The sequence below is a fragment of the Plecotus auritus genome (assembly GCF_963455305.1).
Source record: "Plecotus auritus genome assembly, chromosome: 3".
Classification (NCBI taxonomy): domain Eukaryota; kingdom Metazoa; phylum Chordata; class Mammalia; order Chiroptera; family Vespertilionidae; genus Plecotus; species Plecotus auritus.
In genome coordinates, this window is record NC_137772.1 from 128,335,509 (window position 1) to 128,349,496 (window position 13,988).

The 13,988-nt window shown below is 41.6% G+C and overlaps 1 protein-coding gene across 2 annotated transcripts; it reads left to right on the forward strand.

The window, feature by feature from the left end:
* Nucleotides 1-429: 429 nt before the first annotated feature.
* On the forward strand, nucleotides 430-10,249 carry AMER2 (APC membrane recruitment protein 2; the record flags this gene model as incomplete). Of its 2 annotated transcripts, XM_080660843.1 has the most annotated exons (2): nucleotides 445-1,231; nucleotides 1,610-10,249. In XM_080660843.1, 2 exons carry the CDS (start codon nucleotides 445-447, stop codon nucleotides 2,473-2,475), a joined length of 1,653 nt encoding a protein of 550 aa, XP_080516969.1. In that variant the 3' UTR covers nucleotides 2,476-10,249. The 2 variants fall into 2 exon arrangements, with proteins under 2 accessions (XP_080516968.1, XP_080516969.1); XM_080660842.1 differs by having other exon boundaries at nucleotides 430-10,249.
* Nucleotides 10,250-13,988: the final 3,739 nt, after the last annotated feature.

Sequence of the window (13,988 nt, forward strand, 5' to 3'; positions counted from 1 at the left end):
ATAGGTGATAAGAAGATTAAGCATTTTGTGTTGTTTGGATTTTTAAATTTTATTTTTTGTCCATTTGGGGGGCGTTTTGTGAAAGAGTAAATCTGGAGGCAGAATCTGAAGGTGGGTAAGATTGGATGGAATTTAAATTCCATAATTACGACTCCGATTTCTGCAGTCAGCTCAAGGCTCTGTTGCCTGCTCTTGCACTCCCTCCCCCCTCCCCCGCACACTACACAGCGCAAAGCCAAGTCGGATGGATCCTTAGTGGTTTAGGGTGTTATATAAGCCCTGGGCGGGCGGGGAAATGAGTTTTTTTTTTTTTGTTTTTTTTTTTTTCTGTGTGTTCTAGCAGCAGCAGCAACACAGAGTGGCCCAGGTTGATTTAGAATCCGGATGACAGTGGCCTGGCGCGAGCCCACGGCTGACGAAAGCTGCTTCTCCCGCTCGGTTTCCATGGAGACGAGCGAGCGCGGCCGCGGCGGCGGGGCTGTCAGCGCGCGCGGCGGCGGCGCGGCCGCGGGGGTCTGCAGGAGGAAGGAGGAGGCCGGTGCCGGGACCCTCGCGGCAGACATGGACTTGCCTTGTGATTGTGCTGCCGGAACTCCGGCCTCCGAGCAGCCGTCGGGGAAGATTAACAAAGCTGCTTTCAAATTATTCAAGAAGAGGAAATCGGGTGGCACCATGCCCAGCATATTTGGGGTCAAAAACAAAGGGGATGGGAAAGGCGCGGGTCCGCCGGGCATGGTGAGGAGCAGGACCCACGACGGACTAGCCGAGGTGGTGGTGCTGGAGGGCGGCAGAAAGGAGGAGCCGCGCGGCGGGGGCGACGGCGGCGGTGGCGGGGGCGACCGCGGCGGGGGTCGGCCGAACCCCGGGCCCCCCAGAGCAGCCGGGCCCGGCGTGGGCTCGCTGGCCAGCAGCTCTGTGGCTAAGTCACACAGCTTCTTCTCCCTTTTGAAAAAGAACGGGAGGTCCGAACATGGCAAAGGGGACGCGGTAGATGCAGGCAAGGCTGGCGGCAAACAAAAGAGGGGGCTGCGAGGGCTCTTCAGCAGCGTGCGCTGGCACAGGAAGGACAAGCGCGGCAAGGAGGGGGAGCGCGGGGCGCGCTCGGGGGGCCCGGGCGGCCTCGCCCTGCCGGGGTCGCTCACGGCCAGCCTGGAGTGCGTCACGGAGGAAGCGCCCCGACCCGCGTTCGCGCCGGAGAACACGAGCAGGGACGCGCCGCCAGACCCAGCAGGTGAGCCCGGAGTGGGAGAGCCGGCGCCGGCCTCCGCCGAGCGCCCCGAAGTGCCCCGCTGCCGAGAGGCCGAGGGCCCCGGCGTCCCTACCGCCAGCGCCGCCCCGGGAGAGGACGCCGCGGGGCACCGGCGCGCCGAGGATCCCCGGGCACCCCCCGAGCTGGGCGCTGGGCAGGTGCGGACGGCCGAGGATACTTCCAGGACAGGTGACGTTCCGATAAAGACTGTCCCCCTTGTCGACTCCGACTGTGGCAGCGGCCGGGCGTCGGCTGTCCCTGACCCTTCCTCTGTTGATCCACCCTCAGACCCATCGACCGATCGTATTTGTTTGATGTTTTCTGACGTGACTTCACTGAAAAGCTTTGACTCTCTTACAGGCTGTGGAGATATTATTGCAGACCAAGAGGACGAGGCAGGTCCCAGCTGTGACAAGCATGCCCCCGGGACAGGCAAGCCAGTTGTCTCTAAAAAGAACCCCAGCGTGGTGGCCTACCAAGGAGGAGGGGAGGAGATGGCGAGCCCGGATGAGGTGGATGACACCTATCTCCAGGAATTCTGGGACATGCTCTCCCAGACTGAGGACCAAGGACAAGGGCCCCAAGAGGGACTGGCTAAGGCTGCCGCAGCACTGGACGCCAAGGTGGTTCCCGAGATCTCCAAAGACACCAGGGGTGAAGTTGCCAAGGAAGTGTCCTCGGTCAAGCGCAGGAGGCTCAACCGCATTCCCATTGAGTCCCATCCCAAGGAGGAGCCTAAGCACCTGCAGAAGGAGCAGCAAGAAGGTGTCCCCAACAGTGACGAGGGCTACTGGGATTCCACCACTCCAGGCCCCGAGGAAGACAGCACGAGCAGCGGGAAGAAGGTGGGCATCCCCAGGGATAGCTACAGCGGCGATGCGCTCTACGATCTCTATGCGGATCCGGATGGAAGCCCAGCAGCCCTTCCTGCCAACGAGGAGACGTCCAGTGTGTCTAGGTTAAAGCCCGTGTCTCCGGGCACCATCACCTGTCCACTGCGAACACCAGGCAGTTTGCTGAAGGACTCTAAAATCCCTATCAGCGTCAAGCACCTCGCCAACCTTCCATCCAGCCATCCTGTGGCGCACCAGCAACCAGCCAGGAGCGAGGTGCCCAGAACAAAAATCCCCGTGTCCAAAGTGCTCGTCCGCAGGGTCAGCAACCGAGGGGTGGCTGGGACCACCATCCGGGCAGCAGTGAGCCACGACAGTGCCAAAAAGTTGTGAGGTCTCTGAGGCCAAGATGGATGGACCACATGTCAAGGAATACAACTTTCCCTGGAAACCATTAAAATAAGTTTTGCTTTTCCTAAAGAAAGGCTTTTAGGACCGTCTCTCCTACAGAGCCTGGACCGAGGGTCTTTGTCCCGGCTAGGGCAGGAGACACTAGAGAGGGGATCCACACTGCACATGGGATTCTCCTCCCCAAGATAAGTCCCTGGGAATTATTTTCAAGCACTTTTTTTTTTCTTTTTAAAAATATTCTTTTCTGTCTTCTTTTCTTTAATGCACTGAGTACTTGGAAGTCATCTTTACTTGCCTTTGCAGAAAGAGGACTTAACCAAACAGAAGTAAGTGTCAGGCCATGATGTTTGGCCATGCCAGGGTCCAGCGGTCTGGAGGAGCCACTGCAAGAACCAGAAGAGTCCTCCTCTTCCATGATCCTTCCCTTCCGCTTCCCCTTCCAGGATGGGGGAGGGGGAGGGGACAGGGAGGACCCTTTGCTGTATGGAAAACACCTAGGAAGCTGGGGAAAAAACACCCCAAAACAACCAGAACAGGTATTTACCTGATGAGCAGAGGGCATCATTGATTGGCAGAACATTTTCCTACTTTCAGTTGCTAGATATGCAAATAGGTAAATATCTACCACTGGGACAAGAAAGAAGAGTTTTGGTTTGATCATTTGTTTGGGGAGAAAAATGCTCAGCAGAGCAGGTTTTTTTCTTTTTTGTTGTTGTCCCACCCCATGCAGAAATCAGGACTGGGGAAAGATCTCGTTAAATGCCAACAGACCCAACATTTCAGCATTTACAAACTGTCACTTTTTCATGTGTAGATAATGCATATTTTACAGTTTATCCAGCTGTTAACATTTTATAATCTGTTCGTAACCTCAAGTTTAAAACCTGGTTTTATAGCTAAATATGGTAACCGTCCCCAAACCATTGATATTCTTTCATGTGTTGTAACCTGCAGCAATTCTGTTTTTGTTTTATATGGGTTCTCTGGCTCTCAATGCACAAACAAACAAACAAAGATACAAAACTATTAGGTTGCTGTTCCAGAGCATTGGTTCTGCCTTGTCTTGGTAGGAGTCTGTTTCTTACACAAAATCTTGATTTTTCAGAGATTTTACCTTTGCTATAAAAAATTTTAGATTCAACGGTCAATATGGGAATTCCAAAGTGAGAAACACATAACAAACAACAATAGAAAAATATAGTTTTTCATGTCATTTGACTTATGCTTTATAGACTTATGATTGAGACAGGTTATGTTCAGGATATAACACTGGCAAGCTTATATATCATAAACACTTTATGCCAAGATTTTTTGAAAAGTGGCTTACTTTGTGTACATTCTCTGTTATTTGAGAGGAAATATTTATTTCAGAAAGGGTTCCCATATGCTAGGTAGTTTGAATTATAAAATGAAGCAGTTCCTCGAATGCTGTTAGAGTCTAATGATTCTACAGCATTGTCTGAAATGCACTTCAGAGTGTTTAATCAAAAGACCAGAGTTTCTACTAGGAGGTGACTCATGGTGTCAGGAAGATAGACAAATTCAAGAGAAATTACACATGTAAATGACATCAACACTTCTATATAACTTCCATTTTCCCAGAGAGATGGCCTAAGTAATGGACTGATATTACATGTGTTTTAAGTTTGTTTTCTGTAAAGGAAAGAATAAGACAAGTATACGAAAGCCTATTTGAATACTATGAATGAAGTAACAAAATAGTCATCAAAGGAAAACGAATTTGAGGCAGTAGCACAAACCAGGTTGTTCCCCATTTTAAATCTGCAACGATTCAGTTAGAAGAGGTGGTAGAGGTTTGCCGAATTTCTTTATTAGTCAGATTACTGGCTTTTATTGCATTGTGTCAGATTCTTAGTGTTATTTCAAAGTAATGTTTAATTTTCTTGTGTCTATAGATGAGGTCCTATACTCAGGCATAGCCTTAAGAACTCTGAATACACCATTAGGAATTCATAAAGTAACTCACACTCACACGTGGTAATGCACTCAACTGTGCATAAACTAACAGACAAAGGCATCGACTGTGAAATTGGAAGTTGAAGTATTTGAAATGATTTTGTCTTGAGAAATGAATTTAAATTTGACTTAATGCTGATAGTACTATTTAGGCTCAAAATACATTCATTTTCCCCTAGTCACTAGTGAATGGAAAGAACATAAATTTTATTCCTAACTGTAAAATGAAGCATCTTTATTTTCTTCTTGTGAATTTTCTTGCAAGGGTTCTATTTCCTCAGTGTGAATCCATGGCAAAGTTATGATTGTTCATTTGTTCAGTTGTACAGGAAAGTTGAGAGTACCTGAAGTATTGATGAGAATACTGTAATAGTAAAGGCAATCTATCTATTTATTTTGTAAGCACTGGAACAAGCTATTTTTACTTTCACAGATTTGGGGCTTATTTCTGCATTTACACTGCTATTCTGTGTCTTCTTTATATAAGTAAAGGAAAATATCAGCAAAGTGTACCTTGATTTCCTCTGGCCTATCCATTAACCATTTATACAAGATTGAAAATATTTTTTTCCATGTTTTTTTCTCTATATCTTTAAGAATTCCACGTACACCAGTCAAATGAAGAATTCAGGCAATGAATAAATGCCTTCAGTCACTTGATGGGAAATCAGGACCAGTGTAGGAAGATTGTGTTCTTAACCTTTTCTAACCATAGACAAGGGATCATAGCTGTTTGTTTGTGTTTTTGTTTGTTTGTTCGTTTTTGGTGCCAAGGGCTACTTTTATCCATTCATGTTCATGGAGAGTGGACTTTTTAAAAAGAATTTTAATAGATTTCCATTTCAATTATTATTAATGCATTATCTAATTTGGCCATATTTCCTGATTTTTTTTTTAAAGGAAAGGATTGGATATGGGCTGATGACACCTTTCGAGTATGATTCTGAGATGCTTGGTTGATTAAGTCCCTGTGGTGAAAGAGCTAGCCAAATTGGAAAACAAAAAGTCAAATCAATTGTTGGCTTTGAGTTTATTGGTCAGTGTAATAGCTCTGCACAAAGACGCCCTGATTTTGGTATCTACATTACACAGACAGTGTTACTTGAACCACTGTGCTTGGTGCTAACAATGGTTGATGCTTTTATTCTCCCATTAGCACCAATAGGGAGAAATTTTACTGCAGCATTTTGAATAATTACAAGAGGAAGTAGATCTTTATTATTTCATCTAATAACAACAATGGAATATAGGACATTAGGATTTTTTTTGGATACCTTTCCCACAAATTATCTGCCTACTTAAATATAAAGTGTTCAACATCTATGAAGGTGACAACTTACTGAGTTTAAAGGGTTTACTAATTAGTTGCAGAACTAGTTTTCAAGTATTTGCATTTAAATTAAAATTAAAATCGCCCTTTCCCCACATAGTTATCAAGGTAAAAGGCTATATTAGATATCAAGATTTCTTTGAACTTTCTAAGAGTTTTCATTATTGATATCTTAGATTAATTTTCAGAGACTCTTTATCTTCAACTTTGTAGGGAGAGTTTGAGTAATGGAACTTTCTGTCTTCTCCCTTTGTTTCCATCATGTTTGCTTCATGCCCTCAGATAACAGTGATGGGATCTTTCTCATGATTTAGCGCCTTTAACATTTGCGTTGTGGAACTCATTTCCTGGGTTTAGTTATTCTAGATTTCTCTCCTGGTGATGATTATCTGGACTTGGCCCCTGTGCTTGGCTGCTACTGAGACATGTTCTAGTACATTCACATATACTTTGCTCCCCTTATTATCATGAAGTTAATTTAGGAATTGTTATACTCTTAAAAATAAGGAAGAAGAGTACCACAGTCACCTCGTATCACCATTGAGGATGGCCAATTCAAAGTTCCTGGATGAAATGAGAAGAGGCACCCAAATGATTCGGTCTAATCCTGTTTCCCTTCTCCTTGTCCAGTCAGACCAAGGCATGAACAACACAGTTCTTATTTAGGAATTTTCAATTCATTACGTGAAAAAATTTATAAAACAGTTTGAAACCAAAAGGCTAGTATGGCAGAATATATATATATATATATATATATATATATATATATATATATATTTCAGAGAGGAAGGGAGAGGGGGAGAGAGAGATAGAAACATCAATGATGGGAGAGAATCATTGACTGGCTTCCTCCTGCACGCCTCCTAGTGGGGGCTGAGCCCGCATCCCAGGCATGTGCCCTTGACCAGAATCTAACTAAGGACCCTTCCGTCCACAGGCCAATGCTCAGCCACTGAACCAAACTAGCTAGGGTGAGACTGGTATCTTAATCTAGCCAGTGTGGGCAACATACGAAGCAAACATTTCCTTTATATATATAAAAAAAAGCAATGTAACATTGTCAGGTGATATGAAAGTGTGGTCCCTCCCCAGGGCAGTCATTGATTCTGCTACCCCTTCCTGCTCTGAAGATTTTCTGACTGCTGCCATGGATTGCTTCTCAAAGCCTTTTCACTGTGATAATGGTTTAAAGGAGACAGTATGTTGCAACGATAACCATGTACATGGAATATTATTATCTCATTGCAGATAATGCTTTTAAGGAGTGATTCAGAATGGTAGTTGGATGATTATGGAAGGGAGTTTCTTCTTGAACTGAAAAAGGAAAGATTAAAATAGTCACAAAGCCTGAAATTGGCCATAGTTTATGATGGATATTTACTTTAGTTCAATGCAACACATATTCATGGGCATATACTGCAGCAAATACTTAGTAAAAATCAATTGGAGTTCACACGTAGCTATACTGTATTTGGACTTATCCATTAAAAATGCCTTTATTTTGGTTTAACATTTTTTTCTTTTCTTTTTTGTATTTGTTGCCTATAGTATGTGTGGTGGAGCAGAAAGGGGTGAGGTTGAACAAGGGTGTTGTGTATTAAGCCACATAGTAGTTATAACAATGATTAACAGTTGTTGAGTACTTACTGAGTGCCAGTGACTGCTAGGAGCTATAAAAGTCATTATTTAGGCCTCTTAAGAGCCATATAGGTTAGGTAATATTCTCTCCCTTATATGAGGTTTTTAATTCATCCTTTTTGTTTCTATCCCATTCCATCTCCCCTCTCCCAATTTCTTCTAGTCTCTGGGACAGGGATCTAAATTCTTTAGTGATTTATGATAATATCAGAGCTAAGAACTGCTTAGTGTCATTACCAACTTACTTTCAATAGAAAGAAAGCTAACCCATGTCAAGAAGCTGGAAATTGGTTTTGTGTCTGAGAAGATGGTGCTCAGGTCACTGACAGGGAAACCTGCCGCTGTTGTGCAGTCTGTCTTCCTTTGGAGATAGCCTCTCCTTCGGGACAGAAGTATGGACAAAAATCTTTTCTGTTGTCATGATGACACTTCTTCCCTGACAGGATGTCAGTCATTCCAAGCATGTTTCACTTGTTCTGAATGTTCTCTGTTGTTTGTTTAGATAATAACTAGCTGAGTAATCCCTTGATACAATTCTGAACTTCAGAGATAAACTGGCTTTTTCAAAAGTAGTGCATCCTCCCTTCTGTCTACAGCCCTTGAATCCTAGCCTATATTTTCTGATTCATTCATTCAACTAATAAATATTGTATATTTATTTCCCATCACTGTGAACTTGAGCGTTTTATATTAAAATAACTAACATACTGTGCTGGGATGGTGCTCCGTGCTTTTCTTCCCATTGTGATCGCCAGTGCTCACAAGAAACAGGCAAGTGAGTACTGGCTCCATTCCACAGAGGAAGAAAAACCATGCTCACAAAGGTGAAATATCTCATTCAAGTCACCCACTTAATACTAGTGGGCAGAATTTGAACCAGAAATCTAACTCTGTAGCTCATGCTTTACTTATAAATCTTTTTTTTTAAAAAAATATATTTTTATTGATTTCGGAGAGGAAGGGAGAGGGAGAGATAGAAACATCAATGATGAGAGAATCATTGACCAGCTGCCACCTGCACGCCCCACACTGGGGACCGAGCCTGCAACCTGGGCATGTGCCTGACCGGGAATCAGCCATGACCTTCTGGTTCATAGGTCGACGCTCAACCACTAAGCCACGCCGACCGGGCTATACATCCTTTTTATTCACGATTCAGTTTTTGTATAACTTAAGTAAGAAACTGAGCAAAGTTCTGAACTGCAAGAGCCAAGCCAGATATTTATGATTGTCGATACCATTAAAATGATGACTGTTTTAGCTAAAAGTGAACTTGTTATTTTAAAAAAATTACTTGATGGCTGTATACATGCAGTCTAAATGGGAGCTCAGAATCTATCAGGTTTTTTCTCACCTGGCTAGCCTACCTTTGGATTATATTCACCAATTAGAGTTACATACTAACAGATCTACATACAGCTATTATGATATGACAATTGCTTTGTCAATAATAAAGCAAAGAATAATTTCAATAGTGAACCTGGCAGGTTGCAACCTGAGTTTTCTTCCGCTTTGATTCTATTAAGATACCACTCTCAGTATTTAGGGAAAATTTGTTTGAAATTGCATCACAGTGATAATTAATTAGGTTATTTTACTAATATAAGGGCTACCTACACTTGGTAAAAAAAATAGACCTCATTTTAATGAGATGCAGTGGAATATTTCAATAACAGGTGGTTATTCTATTGCATAGTGAACTGGGGTAATTTTTGGAAATTATTCAATAATTTGGTAGAGTTTCTGCTTCATGGGAGAAGATAACATTTTTTAACAAAATAGAACTCAGGTTACTTGTTATTAGAGACATTTAACTTGCTCAGATACACACATGGATCATTTAACAAACTAAAACAGAAATACTAAAAATATCTGGTCAAATTGCAGATGGGCATAGTGTAGACAGACACACAGTAAATACTCGTTAACATGTCCTGAAATGGCCCTAGATTAGCCTATAGGAATTACCACTCTCCTCCCCCAACTACACAGTTATTTCTAAATAAAGGAGGAGAAAGTTAACAAAATAATACATAAGGTTTTTATTGCTCGCAGGGTAAATTTAACTGAACATAGATGATCTGATTGATAGTGGTAGTTTTATAAAGAATATCAGGGAAAATGGTTTTAATGTTATAGGCAAGGTAAATTCCTGTCATTTTTACTTGACTCCAGCTATCTACCAGGCTCATTGCTAACTTCAGGTTTTGTCCAACTTGTTTATGTGAACTAGCTCAGAGTAATATGGAGAATTGCAGGTTATTTGAAAATAATGACAAAGAAAACCCAATGAGAAACTCCATTCTATAATTAGTTTTCCCAAAAGTCAGGCATGTCTTTGAAGACAAGCTTTTGGCTATATTATTTTTGTGCACAGGCGGAAAAATTGTTAGTAGGTTTATAGATATTATTTTTATAATAGAATGTTAAATTCCCCCCAACATCAAACATTGTCTCTTAGAACTACTCTGTTTTTAAAACTTGTTTTAAGAAAAGATTCTAAATAGCAGTAGAGTCTTTTCTCCTTCCTCCATTCCAATAATTTAATGGGATAAATGAACCAATGTTTATATTTTTAAACTTGTAAATATTTTATTTTGAGTATTTTGTATATTTGTTGATATAATTCCATTTTGTGCATATGTATCATTGTGCATGTTTCTGTTTTTGATAGTCACTCTTTTAATGAATGTAAGAAGCTTGGACTAATAGCACTTTTCTTGTCTCATTCAAACATCCTAAAATGAAAATACTACACTGCCATTTTAACTGTTGTGTTTAATTCAGTCAATAAATTTTGTTGCTTCTTTACATTTAAAGTGAATTCAATTTGTTGTTGTTATTTTTCAGAATGAATTTTATTTACAGCCTTTTCGATATTTAGAATTTATACTAATGATGGTGGTGGTGACAGTGTGATGTGATGTGATGTGTGTGATTAGAGGAAAGACTAATGGGAGGCCCATATTTCTTTCCACACTTTGTAAACAAATGAAAAAGTATTGTTTGGTTTGGGCGGTTGCCTTTTGAAAAGCTTGTTCATTATTTTGACTCTGATCTGATTTCTGAGCTTTTCACGCAGAAAAATCTCCATTCCTTATAATCCTACTCAAGGCTGGCTAACCTGCCCATGACTGTTAGGGAGCAGCCAGTTGGAGTCTTTCCAAGGGGTTGTGTTCTCTTTTAATTTGGTTTTGGGGTATCTTTTTATTTCATATGTATAATACTTCAAAATCCATAGTATGTTGAAACTCAATGTGAAGAATAATGAGGTTGTGCCATTTTATGTTTGAAATACCAGAATTGAAGACCACATAAATTACTTTGAGGTATACCTCCCTTAAAATATATCCAGAGACATTGAAGCATGCAACAGACTGGCATATTTCAGAGGGAAAGCAGGTAGGAAGAGATTAACCAAATAACTTATATGCATATATACATAGCTCATGGACAGACAATAGTGTGGGGAAGGCTTGGAAAGGGGGTGGGAGCAGGATGGAGGGAGACAATGGGGGAGGGGGAGAAGGGGACATCTGTAATACTTTCAACAATAAAGATTTAAAAAAATAAAAAAATAGGCTTGTTCCCACTGCAGTTGCTTACATTGCTCTTAAATACCAACAAAATTCATATTTATCTGTAGAACATAATGAGGATAGATGTCCAAAGGGAGATTTAATTAGTACAGTAAATAATTTTAATAAATATACATTAGTAGAATCATTGTGCATGTTTCTGTTTTTGATAGTCACTCTTTTAATGAATGGAAAACTGTCCTTGACTTTTTCCCATCCACCTGTGCTATGTACTGGTAGACTTATCTCAAATAGTAAGATAAGAAACCCACAAAACCTCTCCTATTGTTCTGCTACCTCTCCCAGCCCCTTCGTCTTCCCTCCTCTTTTTCTCTTTTTCTAGAACTAACATGGAAGGAACCTCAAAATAACTGAACCCAATCTTGCTTTAATGAAGTGATGAGGAAACTAAAACTCAGAGATGCTGAGAGACTTACCTTAAAGTCTTTGAAGCCGTAAAGTGTGGCAAAAAGAAACCAAGTTTGAGACCCAAAAAGAATCTGGATTTGAATTCTGGTTTGGATACTTACTGGCCCTGTGAATCCAGGCAATTTCCTTAACTTCTGTGAGCCACAGTTCCCTACTCTAGAAAATGAGGATGAGATTGTATTTATAAGGTACTTGTACTATTATTAATTTTCAGAAAGATAAGAATTTAAAATAGCATGTTTTTGTATATGTTCATTTAGCTTCTTTTGTTTTAAAAAAGGCATCTATAAAAATTAAAACTTCATGGGCTGGAGTTGAAATATTATTGAACAGAGAACTTGATGTAGGTTAGAGATGAATATTGACTTTTTGGATTGGGGGGCGTTGCAGAGCATATGCCTTGCTCATTTCTTGCTTGCAATGGGTGCTTAGGTAAAAACAGGGGAACAAATGGGAGTAGAGGAGGTCTTAAGTGTGTTATTCTGAGAGACATTATTCTGAAATTAAACGTCTTCATACAATTAGGAGAGCCTAGGGGGAAAGCCTCACCTTGGTGAAAGAAGTAAAGGATAGTAGCTGAGTTGGTTGGGTAGTTAGTTGGCAGCTGATAGAGCAATGGTGACCAAACATAGTGATGGTCAAATCAGAATGAAGCTTACACTCCCCCAGACACTAAACGGCGGGCTATAAGAGATGGCACAACCATAACTGAAGGCAGATAGCTGGGTAGTTTAGAACAGTGGAGAGGAATCATTGGTGCATGTAACCTGGAAAAAAAAAGGAACTATATGGGCTTGAAAAATAGAGAACAATTTAAGTGAGAGGACAATTTCTTCTGCCATTGCAAGCAATGTATGAGCAAGGCTTATGCTCTGAATGGGCCTAATTTCCTAAACATTTCTTACAGAGTGAGCATCCCTCTGCCCTGAGTGGGATAGGGTATTCTGGAACTTAACGATAGCACTGTTTTCATATTACGGGGCACTCAAACTCAAAGCAATCTCATCCAGTGCTAGTCAGAGAAACACCAGCGACTCTGACATTGAGGAGTTGTGGGCCCCTCTGAGCGTCCTGGAGGATGGATGTCAGTCTCCAATGTGCGCCCTCACAGGGGAGTTTTAGGTACATACACAATTTTTAACTTATGCTATTTTCACTGTATAGACAACTTTAAGCTGAAGGTTTAGAATTTTAAGGAATAAACTGAGAGCCAAAGGGGAGTGAAAACATGTGTCTCCCATGGAGGAGTTTAATGGCATAAATCTAAACTGAGAACAAAGCAATGGAAAACTGTCCTTGACTTTTTCCCATCCACCTGTGCCGTGTACTGGCAGACTCCTGCAGCTCTAGGACATGTTAGGTGCTTATGAATCAGCAGGGGTGTTGGGTGACAAGTGGTGGGTGGGGAAATGGATATTCCCAAGAAAGAACAGAAGCATGGGCAAAGACTGGGGTCCATGGCTGCAGACACACCCTGATCTCCTCATTATTCCCAGGTGGAAGCAGCAAAGTTTGTATTATGTTTCATCAAGGAATTGGTCCCATTTAAGATCAGCCCTATATGTTTTTCTGGCTTCTAGGTCTATGATTTGAGAGGTTAGTTTCCTTCTCAACTCCTAAGATTTTTATACTCCCCATGACCTGGGTAAAAGTGGCATTTTTAGAAGTAATTGAGAGTACTTGATGGCTGCTCTCAGTGCCAGAAGCTGCCTTTGTGTTGGCATTGTTGTTCAGTGGACATAGGAACTTTTTGGAGGACTCCGGTTCTCTTGGACAGCTTAAGGATGAGAATTAGGTCCTCTAGTGGTCCCAGGTCCTATGTCATATTCTTGTTGCATCTTTCCATGTGATGAAAAACTCATATCCATTATATGTGACACTAAAGATTCAGGTTATTTGGTTCAACTCAACAAATATCAAGTAATGTGTCAGGCTCTGTTCTAAGCATGGTAGGTATGAGTGAGTGAGATGTAACACTGACCCCTTTAAGGCCACTTAAACTTCCCAATAAACTCCCTGCACACACATCGACTGGTTGCCTCGCATACTTGCCCAAGTAGGGCGGGGATTGAACCTGCAACCCAGGTATGTGCCCTTGACCAGGAATAGAACCTGCCACACTTTGGTGCATGGGCTGATGCTCTAACCACTGAACACACTGGCCAGGGCAATTATTTCCATTTTTTAATGAAAGTGAGGCTTAGAAATCTTAAGTGTTTCTGGCAATACATAAAATTAGATGGGATTGAAATTTTTTTTTTGTACAGTACACTTAAAAATTCCAAACAAAATTAACTTTCATTTTTTAAATTGCATTAATGAGCCATCAAAGAAGGGAGACCAGTAGTCTCTGAATTGAAGTCTGGAGGCCTAGAACTCTGAGTTCTATGGTCCAATAACGGGCTGGGGACCGTACTGCAGATAGTTAAACCCACAATCAGACTGGAGGACTGTTTTGTAGATCTTATGAAAGATCAAGCAGGCACAATATCAGTAAGGATAAAGATTTGAGCAACACATTTGGACCCATATATAACCTTGGA